At 39.8% G+C, this 12,207-nt stretch overlaps 2 protein-coding genes across 2 annotated transcripts in view; one reads left to right on the forward strand and one right to left on the reverse strand.

The window, feature by feature from the left end:
• ZPBP2 (zona pellucida binding protein 2) overlaps positions 1–3,538 on the reverse strand; it is an 8,166-nt gene extending 4,628 nt beyond the window's left edge. Inside the window, exons 1-4 of the mRNA XM_005861882.2 lie at positions 3,490–3,538; positions 3,287–3,352; positions 1,588–1,713; positions 549–710 (exon numbers count right to left, since the gene is read on the reverse strand). Of these exons, the coding sequence (XP_005861944.1) occupies positions 549–710; positions 1,588–1,713; positions 3,287–3,352; positions 3,490–3,538 (403 nt within the window). The remainder of the gene's footprint in view (positions 1–548; positions 711–1,587; positions 1,714–3,286; positions 3,353–3,489) is intronic.
• A 3,565-nt stretch (positions 3,539–7,103) lies between these two features.
• IKZF3 (IKAROS family zinc finger 3 (Aiolos)) overlaps positions 7,104–12,207 on the forward strand; it is a 74,755-nt gene continuing 69,651 nt past the window's right edge. Inside the window, exon 1 of the mRNA XM_005861883.2 lies at positions 7,104–7,366. Coding sequence (XP_005861945.1) covers positions 7,360–7,366 — 7 coding nt within the window. The 5' untranslated portion in view covers positions 7,104–7,359. The remainder of the gene's footprint in view (positions 7,367–12,207) is intronic.

Consider the following 12,207-nt stretch of genomic DNA (forward strand, 5'->3'; position numbering starts at 1 on the left):
GCACAAATTTTTGTGCACCGGGCCTCTAGTATATATATATATATGTTAACAGTATCAAGGAAAAAATAAGATTGGGGGAGGGTCTTCATTGGCAGAGTGTCATTGTTGTCAGAATAGCCAATGAAAGGGATCATTAATTTGCTTTTATAGGATTAAACATCAGTTTTTAAGATACCTGTCAAAATTATGACAAAGTAGATTGCATACCTAAACAGTGGGAAGTGGGAGGCTGACAGGGGATAATTTAGTATACACTCTCTTGACATTAATTTAAGAGTTTGCCTGGTCAAATACACAGAATACTCTGAAAATCATAATGATTATAGAGGGTGTCCCAAAAAAAATGTATACACACACTTAGAATAATTATAAAGGCAGTGTTTATTAAAATACATTTCATTTTCAAAATTGAGCTATCAGCTGTTAAAGTGCATGTACATTTTTTAGGGATACCCTGGATATGACAGAATCATTTTCACTAAAGAAACCATACACTTAATTCTGATCCAAGCTAAGTATATTAAGTTAAAATGTGCCTATATTCTTACCAAACATCATAAAGTCATATCTATTCTTTACCATCTTTTCTTTTTGGGTTTGTACTTTGATAATCTTATAAGAAAGAGTACATGTATAAAGTCCAGATAAAGACTCCAGAAAATCTTTCACCATCAGCTTTCCTGTTTTAGTTATATTTATTCGGTAATTTCCTAAACAGAAATAGTAAATTACTTGGTTATTTAATATATAACAATTCAAACATTATTTAGTAAGCTTAGGGTTACAAATAAATACAAAAATGTAAAATTTAATGGACAGTTTTAACTTTAAGAATTCAACAAAATCTTAATTCTGTCATATTACTCTTTGGAGAACCATATGAGATAAGTAGAGCTTTGAAATAGGTTTTGGTTTTCTTTAATTCATTTCTTGATGCATCTAATTTCAATTGGTTTATACCAATAATTCAGTAAATAAAATTACACTGCCCTGTAATGCTATACAATTTCTTCACATAAGACATAAATTAATATTTATAATCCATGGCACTCTTCTAATATCATGAAAATTACATATTAGATACCTCATCTCCTTTTACAGGTGCTATGAGGATAAATTTTAGGTTTTATAAAATTTTTGAACTAATACAACTCTGGGAAGTGGGGTGCAAAAATTACTGCTTCAGTTTTTACATAAGGAGAAAATAAGGCACAGACCAAGATATATGAGTTATCTAAGTATGGAGCAAGTGGAATTGCAATTAAAATTCAGCCCAGCTATTGTAGCTCAGTGGTTGAGCATTGACCTATCAACCAGGAGGTCACGGTTTGATTCCTGGTCAGGGCACATGCCCAGGTTGAGGGCTCGATCCCTAGTGTGGGGCATGCAGGAGGCAGCCAATCAATGATTCTCTCTCATCATTGATGTTTCTATCTCTCTCTCTCCCTCTCCCTTCCTCTCTGAAACCAATAAAATATATATTTAAAAAAATTAAATTTCAATTTGTTCATTCTAATAAGTGATAATGCTCTTCTAAAAAAATGTTCACATCATTAAAAAGGAAGGTATTAAAATCAAATAATTTACCTGTTAATGGCTTTTCATCAGGCCCAATCCATAAGTAGGTAGGGTCCACTGTTTCTTTTTTAGCAAGTTGTATATCCATACAGACAAGGAATGGGCTATTTTGGTGTAATTCTACATATATCTTCACTGTGACAAGATAAAATAATATATAAATACATTATATAGCAAAATTAACTTGATAAATGCAATACCTACCATTTTGTCCCAAAGATACTCTGATTAGTTCTTTTCAGATTTCACTATTTTTAAAATCAGTGTATCATTCATGATAACATTTAGAATGCTAAAGCCCTTTGTGTTTTTCACAGTTTTGTTTTTTTTTTAAATCCTCACCCGAGGATATTTTCCCATTGATTTTTAGATAGACTGGAAGAGAGAGAGAAATATCATATCGATGTGAAAAAACACATGGATTGGTTGTCTCCTGCACATCTCTAACCAGGGCCCAGGCAGGGGAGGAGCCTGCAACCGAGGTAGGTGCCCTTTTCCGGAATCAAACCAGGGACCCTTCCGCCTGCGCAGACCTTCTATCCACTGAGCCAAGCCAGCTAAGGCTCTTTCTCATAGGTTTTAAAACTCTAGACTACTAGTCAATACTTTTCTTTTTCTGTAATATAGTTTTGCTTATAAAAATGTACACAATACAATGTACAAATTCAGAACTCACTGCAATCATAATTATTTGAAGGGTTAGTGCAGTGATTGGCAAGCTGTGGCTTGGCAAACCGCGGCTCGTGAGCCACATGCGGCTCTTTGGCCCCTTGAGTGTGGCTCTTCCACAAAATACCAAAAAAAAAGGGGCCAAAGAGCCGCATGTGGCTCACGAGCTGTGGTTTGCTGACCACGGGGTTAGTGGAATCAATTTAAAGATCAGAAAAGGACTTGGGCTTGGTTGTGAAACTATTTTAGATGGTCATTGTCACCCCTAAAGGAAACTTGATTTTTAACTATAAATGTCCTCTAATTGGGAACAATAATTAAGCCTATATGGGGTATAGTAGGTTGATTTTCTGCAATTAACCTATTCTGTTTCAGACTTGGTGGAAGCAGCAATAATCTGCTTGGAACCAATGTGGCCCAAGATATTAATTTTAAAGCCTATTGAACGCCGGGTTTTGAACATATAAAGAAGACACTGTCCTACAATTTGGTGGTGTCAGGGAGTAGCAGAGCTCCAAACATTGAGAGATTCCAAACATGAGAAATGCTATGAACCGGCCCAAAGTTATCTAAAGTTAGCCATTTGACTAGTGCTCCTGGGGGAATGTGGGAAAGTTCCATCACAGCGATAAAGGGCATTTGAGCTGAACCGTAAAAGATGTTGTAGGAGGAGTTCTAGATAAGAAGGCGGAGAGAGAAGAGTGTTCCAAAGAGAGAGACTTCCAGTCCTGGAAAGGACTCCTCTGAGTGGGCCTGGTGCAGAGACACCTGGAAGTGAGGTGGCATCAGCGAAAGCGATCGGGACCGAATCCTAGTTCCTTATCCTTACGAGATGTGGGGCTGTAGGCCAGGTGACACGACTAAGGCGCAGTAGGGTAGCTGTCAGGACGACGCGAGGCAACCTTCAGCCAGTGCAGCAAAGCCCACGCGAGACGGTCACCAAGCCTTCGCTGCCTTTCCCCTCCACGGGAACAACTGTAGCAGGTCCACGGCACCCGGCTCTTCTGCTAGACTGTGCAGGTGACGAGGTCTTTATTACCTGTGTGCACTAGCTTGCCATACACGAAGCCTTTCTCAGTGAATTCGGAAAAACGCTGCCATCCAACTGCGGAGGAAAGAAACCACTGACATTTTAGGTCGAAGAGGGGCCAGGGGCTCAGAGTGGGACAGGGCGGGGCGAAGCGAAGGGGGTAGGACAGGCAAGAGGGGAGAGTCCTGGAGGCCGGGCGGGAGGATGCCCACCTCTGGTGAGGTACCAGAGCACCGCGGAGACTAAGACCCACGCTCGCATCGCCTCGCAGGGGCTAGCGTCCCCCAGGGGTGGGCGCCGAGGGGCCTGCAACTTCCTATCTCGGCCCCGCCCAACGCCTCCCCATCCCCCCCTCCACTGGGCGGAGCAAACCGCCGGGGTCACGCCCGGGGGCGGGGCGAGAGGGCTCTGGGCACGCGCACTGGAGGCCAGCGCCCCGCCCCCTTGTGCGCGTGCGCACGCGGCCTGCATCGTGTGGAAGCTTCGTGCCTCCCGCCTGGCGCCATTTTCCCCCGCGTGCTGCGCGTCCTACTTCTCTGAGCAGCCCTTGCCGGAAGGAAAGAGGACAGGAAAAGAACCCCAGGCTTGGAGTGTGGGCCACTTCCTTAGGCTAGGGGCCGAAGAGTTCGATGAGAAGAACACCGCAGGTCCTCAATATGGCGGTGGGGTAGGGCGGGCTGGGCATGCGATTATATTAGGCCCCGGGGAAGGGAGAAAGAAGCTTGCGAGAACTTCCTCCTCACAGGGAACGGAGAGCATTTCCTATGTCGTTTTTCTCGAGAACAGTGTCTGAAACCGTGCCCCAACCTTTTTCAAGCTCTTAGACTCATTTTGTGCCCAACTGCATTTTTCTGCGAGACGAAGAAGGTGTTTCCATGCCTTCCCACTCCAGAGGAACGTTTACTCTTCGTTTTCAACTTCCCCAGATGACAGGCGAGACCGGCCATGCAGATCTGTGCAGTCACCTTGCTCTGAGACATGGGCTCTATTGCCAGGCCCGAGCCCAAAGCTGCTTTCCCTGTGGGGATGGAGAAGGCGAGATCAGAGGGAGGCCCGGCCCGCGCCCGGGTCTTCGTGCTTCCTTCCTGGCCGTTCACTCGGGGGCCCGAAAGCCGCCTGTGTTGACTGTTTCTTAGCAGCGGGACACCCTCGGTCGTGGTTTTGAGTAGGCTGGTGGGGAGAGAGCCCAAGGTTCAGACAGGGTGCAGAAGGATTATTTTGGGTGAGATCAAGAGGTGGTGTATTTTTTTTTTTCTTTCTTTTTTCAGTTTTATTTCCTTCCAGCCGACTCAGTACTTGGACTGTCTCTGATGGTCCAGGAGCAGCCTTTGTCAGTGATTTCATTTTTAGTCACTGTTAATTTTACTTACATAGCATAAGCCGTGATATGTGATTCACTGAGTCAGATCCACCCCTGTCAGTTACCCTGTCTAGATTCAGTTTAGCCTCAACTGTTCCTTCTTAAGGTGATGAAAACGAAGACCAATGAGCTTTGATTCCCTAGAAGTTTATCAGAGTTTATTCCTGTTTTTAGTCAAAGTGCGTTATAAACCCAGCGTTTTATTAGCTTCCCAGTTATAAGTAATTGATCCTTGTAAATCCTGTAGGATAAATTTGAACACTATCAGAAGAGACTTAACCAAATGAATGGTATATTTTTATTGATTTCAGAGAGGAAGGGAGAGGGAGAGAGAGATAGAAACATCAATGATGAGAAAGAATCATTGACTGAAAAAAAAAAAGAATCATTGACTGGCTGCCTCCTGCATACCCCCTGCTGGGGATTAAGCCTGAACCCTGGGCATGTGCCCTTCACTGGAATCGAACCCGGGACCCTTCAGTCCGCAGGCTGACGCTCTAACAACTGAGCCAAACCAGCTAGGGCCAGATTTCCTTATTTTTTAGCTAATGTCCTTTTTCTGCTCAAGGATCCCATCCTGGATCCCACATTACATTTAGTTATCATGTGTCCTTAGGTTCCTCTTGGCTGAAACAGCTTCTCAGACATTTCTTAATTTTGATGACTTTGACAGTAATAGTTCTGATGACATCGATCTGACCTTTGACCTTAACTGGTAGGGCACTTTGAAAAATGTCTCTCTTGGAATTTGCCTGATGTTTTCCTCACTAGTAGTCTGGGGTTGTGGGTTTTTGGTGTGGAAGACTACAGAGGTAAAAAGCCATTCTCCTCACATCATATCAAGTGAACATTCTGTCAACATGCCTTACACTGTTAATGTTACCTTGATAACCTGCTGAAGTAGTGTTTATCAGGTTTCTCTACTATAAAGTTCTCTACTATAAAGTTCCTATACTTTTTTGGAAGGAATCACTATGTGAAGCCCACACTTAAGGTGTGTAGAGTAGCTACATAAATTATTTTACCCGCTTACTTTTTACCTATCCTCTTAGGTATCACTCTCTGGAGTCCAAAATACACAATTTTGAATTATTTAGAGAGTAGTAACACGTTCCAATGTTAACTATAAAGAACATTGCCATGGAAGATAAAAGTTTTTTATAACTTTTTTAATATTCATCCTTACACCATCCCTGTGTAATTTTACAGTTCCTCTTCTGTTACTTTGATGTGCTATTTTTTGCTTTTAGAAACTAACAAACAACAAATTTCCCCTTTCAGTACTAAAATTAGACCTGGTGTTTAGAGTATTTCTCTGAAATTGATATTATCCTGTAGAACTCCAACCCATACAAGCTATAGAGATGCCTGTCCTTAAAACAAAGCCTATCTAATGCATTCACTCGTTCAAAAAAAAAAAATCACACACACACATACATAGATATGTATATATGTTGACCTTCTGTACCAAGGCATATTTAAATAAACTAAAATTCATAAAATTGCAAGCGTACTTTAACTGGTAAGAGTGGGTTTCTTCCAATATGGTCTGCTGATGCACAAACTCCCAATCTTAGGTCTCAGATATATTTATATACACTAATAATATAAATTTATACCAAAGGTGATAGTGATCTTTTTGAGAATCATTCACATATTGTCCAATTCAGTCCACTGGGTATCTTTATAAGGCTCACCTAAACATGTCCTTTAGACTTAAGTGTGAAGAAAAGCTCTGCTTTTGAAAAACTATTATGTGGTCACTTCCCCTTTCCTCTCCCTGTAGTCAAATGTGTGCTTTACTTCTATAAAGTGGGAAGGATGTTGGGAAAAGATGCTTAAAGTACATCTTTGTGTACTAACATCTTTGAGTTAATTTTACTATCTTATCCCCTGACCCTTAACTCCACTTTTTAAAAACTTACTTTTCTGATACATTATATATGTATTTTTGTAAGCTGTCTGGGGTCCTATTTGAAAGAAGGCAGGGTAGTAAAAAATTCACAGACATAGTGTGTGTAGTATTTTGTGAGTGGTGGCAGATAAACTAAGCAGTTCCCAGAAAGGAAAACCCAAGTGAGAGAATTGCTTCCAAACATGAAAAAGTTGATAAAAATGTCCAAATCCTATTGAACTGTCTTAGAAATTTCTGCAAATTTGGACCAAGAACTTTTATCATGTGAAATGAAAAACTGAGGAAGAAAAACATAATACTTAGAATGAAGTTCTCATTGTTATTCATGGCTATGATCTCGGAATCTAGACCAAAAGTTCCAGTTCTTGCTCAATTTAAGACAAACCGCTTTTACCTTAACCTTGCAAGAAAGCCATCCGGACTCCCCCGCCCTTCACCCAATGTGATAATACTCTCCCATCCATATCCTTCTAAAATAGACATTTTGAGACAAGTTGCTGATGCGCCATTTCCATCCTATAGGGGTTCTCCAGTTTGACATTCAAAAAGGGGATGGAGGCGCGGAACCTCCTGCGCTCCTCCGTGAGCGTCTTTTAAAGCCGCCGCCAGCCAGCGCCGCTGTAACCCCGCGCACCAGCAGGTCGCGGGCTCCTGCCCTTTTCGGTCTGCGCCGACTCGGCAGCGGATCCTGGGGACTCCCCGAGCCAGGAATCTCCCGCCAGCTGCGAGCTGCGTCCTGGCGACGGCAGGAGCACGTGGAGTGGCCGGGTAGCCAGAGCTGCTGCTCCAGCCCAGCCAGGCGGCGAGATGGAAGGTGAGCCTCCAGCCTGCTTCTTTTGTAAAGGGTCTTTGAAAAGCTCGGCCAGGGCACGCAGCAGAGAGAGTTCCTTCTGAATCTCGGTTTTGCTTCTATTTGTTTCTTTTGTCAAAAGTAAACATGAGGCATTTCAGAGGGAAAAGCGCGTCGGTTCTCATACATCTCTCATTTGCTTCCCTTCTTGCCAACTTTGGAAAGTGGCAACTTGTCCAAAATGTTGTTTTTTTTTAGGGGGTGTCAAACATGAGGGGTCAACTCTTAAGTCTACAGAGGAAGAGTGCTTACGGGCGACCCTGAAATGGCAGCAAACATGGCTTGGAATAAATAATCCCTTTGGATGTTTCTTTTTTCACCTATGGCCTCAGTGTCCATTGGATTTAGGCTAATCTGAGTGGCATGTTTAGAAAGAAAGGTGACTTTTTTCTTCTAAGAATAAATGCTGTCATATAGGAAAGGTAAATTTTAAAGTGGTTGGCACCTGCTGGTCCCTTGGAACTCGATCTTCCAATGATCCTTTTTTTACCCATAGCCAAAATCAGGCTCACATTGAGTTTCATTTGAATTAATTTTGAAAGCCATAAAATTATCTTTGCTTCTCCAAAAAATTTCAACATGTATTTCTTTGGGATAACCAAAATTTCTCACTATTATAAACGTTTCAATAGTCTTTTCAACAAGTGTTACTAAAATCTTGAAAATGGCAGATGTATCTCAAGTTGGGGGAGGTGGTCCTACTTAGAAAATCAGAATTTATGAGAAATGTATTCGTTCAATTAATAAATGAGAGAATGACACCTAATTGAAATGTTAATTTTATAAATATCATGAATAGCATGGATTTTTCTTCATAAAAATCAAAGGATCTCTTATTGCCAATGAACCTTCATCTTAGGTCTAGAGCATATGAAGTTATTAAAGTTAGATTAATTTGGGATATGAAAATAAATATGATGAAGCTTTTATTTCACAATATAATTGAGTGCAATGGTGTGGTCCTAAATCCTCAGTTTGTACATGGGTATGCTAACAATTTTTTTAAACTACCTTGGCCCATATACACATTTTTTTTTCTCTAAGTGGAATGCCAAATAAGTCAATGAACAGTATGTATTTAGTGTATTCATAGAAACTTTAAAATGGCCATTATTGAATAATGTTCAAGTGTTTTCTCTTATGAAAAATTCTTTATGCTTTTAAATTTTTTAATTATTAGGGTTTTTTAAATAACTCTTAAAAATTGGCACTTTGAATATTTTAAAAATGGTTTATGAAATGTAATTTTTAACATGTAAAAGTTCTGGCCAAGGACAGGAAAAAATTAGATTACTGTACACTATGAAAAAATACTTTTAAGAACTCTCATGCTTTTATTATAAATGAATTGCTGAATTTGTTTTTATGAAATTATAAATCAGGACGCCAACACTATTTTTTTCTAGTCTTAGCCATTTCACTTCTCAAGAATAATGTACAGAATAGTGTAAATTCATGGAAATTAGAGTGTTTCTCTGTAAATGTTACTACTACCAAGTTCATTTAATGTGAAGTAAAGAAATTATTAACTAAATAGCATAAATTAGGATATTAATGCCCTAACAAAGACTTTCAGGTAAGCCTGGATGAAGACTCTCTGGATAAGGAAGGAATGAAAACTTGTATAGAATTCAGAATGTACTATATATGGAAAGAGATACAATGTAGAATATAGATCAGTGATCAGTTGTGAGTTTAAATGACTAAATTCATAAGGCCATGGAGATGGATAGTATATAGTAAGCTTAATGCAAAAATTTCAACACTTAATCAAAACATAAAAATTTAAAAATGGTTAAAAATGTGACTTAGGCTATTCTAACATCAAGTCCTTGAGGACAGAGTAATATAGTAAAATATCTTGTTCATTGATAGCCACCCAAGATTGACTAATATGGCTCATGTGTGTGATATTTAAAGTATATTTATATTATTTTGATATTTTGGTCTCAATCTAGCATAGAGATTTGATCTATATTGTATACTTTTCATTTTTTGATAATGTAAGAAAGTCGAGTACTTTATGGAATGCCTTTATTTTTTGCCCAATTTGTTGGCCAAATTGATATGCTAGAGTTTACTGTGAAGCTATATAGTTAGACATTTCTTTAGCATACAAAATCTTTTTAAATTCATTCATATTTTTATTCAATAGACATTTATTGAGACTTTATGTGTGCAAATATCAGATAAAATATGCCTTTGAAATAGAAATCTTGTCATATAAATATAGTCAATGTACATAATAAATCAGAAGCTATAAATTTTTTCTCACAATCTGTGATCCTAAATATTTTTTTTGTTTGTTTTTCAAAGTACATATTTTACTTACGTAGAATAGTGAAAGGTGAGCACGAATAATGGTTTGTAATCCAGTTTATATAGCATTATGTGCTGCTTATTTGTTCTGAGAATCCTACATATTTTCTATCCAAAGACTATTTATGTTCCTAAATTTTGTTATTTGTACTATAATAATTAATTCCATCTATCTGGTATGGTTGAGAAATGAGGTGGTTCATAAATATGAATTTCACAAGTATTGGCATGTTTCTCATTTAATATAAAATCTTTCTATTTAAACAATATTGGATAGAGATTTTTCTAAGTGTATTTGTTTATAGCCCTCTGCTTTATAAACAGGTACACAAGAGATAACTTTATTTTGGTGACCTTGGGTCACTATTTTGACCGTCAGGTAACATATTGTTCTATAGTATATTCTCACAGGGGTTTTGAACTGTGCAGAACTGAATACCCCTACACTAAATATTCCCTGGTTATTGTGCACTTTTTGTCTCCTTCTTGATGAGAAGACAAAGAAGATGTCTTTTCTTCTACTTCTTACCACATTGTTTTTGTGGAAGCCATCTAACATTTCAAGGTCCCTTTCTATGCTCTGGATGGTTGAGATTTACAGAGATATATCCTTCGAATGGTGGAGTGTAATAGCCCTCCATTATGAGCTGATGAAGGATGAAATGGTAAAGGTCAAAGAAACAAAAGCCACAGAAAGGTCATGGTGGTCCTAGTAGGACATAATTTTAGAAAATTTCCTATAATCCAGTGAAATAGACTCTTTCACACTTCTTCTATGTCTGCTAAAATTTTCACCCCATTCGTTACCTGATTGTGCTTGTCTGCTCATCTTTCAAGACTCAGGCATAATCTCCTTCTGATGACCTTCCCTGTTACCTTCTGGTACTTATTCTACCCAGTTCCTCACCTCCCTTAGCTAGGCTAGAGACCTTTCCTTTCTGTGCATACTTTTGCCAATTGTACTGAAATTACTTATTGATTTAAGTGTTTATTTCCCCACTAGTCTTTAAGCTTCTTATTTTTCTACGTTCAGTGCCAGAAATAGTTCCTGGTTCATAAAAGACCCTCAGAGTTTGTTGCATTCAGTTAAGAAACTAGTGCTGGGGAGTAATTTTCATTATGTTTATTATGATGCCTTTTATTTTATTAGTTTTTGTGAGTAGGGGATTGGGTTTTTTAAAAAAATATATTTTATTGATTTTTTACAGAGAGGAAGGCAGAGGGATAGAGAGTTAGAAACATCGATGAGAGAGAAACATCGATCAGCTGCCTCTTGCACACCCCCTACTGGGGATGTGCCCGCAACAAGGTACATGCCCTTGACTGGAATCGAACCTGGGACCCTTCAGTCCACAGGCAAATGCTCTATCCACCAAGCCAAACCAGTTAGGGCTAGGGGATTGGTATTAGCAATTCTTTGATAAACCTCAGAAAATTCTTAAAGTACTTAATTAAATGGTATAATAGAAGAAGGAAGCTTAGAAAACAAAAATTTTGGGTTTTGTGTGTGTTTTTTGGCTAGCCTATCACTTAAAGCCAGATCTTATCTATTAACTTTATATCAGCAGATTTTAGGATCACATATTAGTCCATTGAAATACAGGTCAGATATAAGCAGAAATTTGTTTTCTCAATCGGCAAGATATAGATGATTAAAATTAGCATAAAAATTTTCAGTGATACCTTTTAAATATCTTCTTATAAATTTGTCATTAATATATATATATATACTAGTATATACTTACACTTATTTGGGACTAAAATATCATTGGTAGATATTTTATTGGCCAGCCACTGTTAATTGGCTCCTAACTCAAGCTATAGTTCTTAGATCATGTATGAGAATCGAGTGATTCACACAGAAACCTGCATGCAGTAAGTGCACAATAAAACTTTTTTTGTGCTAAGATTCATTAATTATTGTGAAAAGAGACCCTAAACATCACAAGGACATAAAGTGCACTCTGCTACCTGGCCTTTTAAAAATAAAATTCTCCACTAATAAAAGCCTAGGTGGTCCTCACACCCTCGCGCATGACATTGTCACAAGATGGCCACCACAAATATGGCCATCACAAGATGGCCACCATAAGATGGCCGCACGCACAGTGGAGGAGGTCCCAGCGGCCGCTCCACACGGTGAGGCCTGGGGGTCCTGGGCTCCGCGTGGCACAGAGGAGGCCGGTGCCGGTGTCTCCGCCACCTCGTGCAGAGGAGGCAGGTCCTATTGGAGGAGGCAGTCACAGCAGGAGAGGGCAGTTGTGGGCAATCAGGCTGGCAGGGGAGGGCAGTTGTGGGTGATCGGGCCAGCAGGGGAGCAGTTAGGTGTCAATCAGGCTGACAGGGGAGCAGTTAGGGGGTGATCAGACTGGCAGGCAGAAGCGGTTAGGGGTAATCAGGCAGGCAGGCAGGCAGGCAGGCAAGTGGTTAGGAGCCAGCAGTCCTGGATTGTGAGAGGGATGTCCGGCTGCCGGGCCTACACCGGC

This window comes from Myotis brandtii, unplaced genomic scaffold, assembly GCF_000412655.1.
Source record: "Myotis brandtii unplaced genomic scaffold, ASM41265v1 scaffold157, whole genome shotgun sequence".
In the NCBI taxonomy this organism is placed as follows: domain Eukaryota; kingdom Metazoa; phylum Chordata; class Mammalia; order Chiroptera; family Vespertilionidae; genus Myotis; species Myotis brandtii.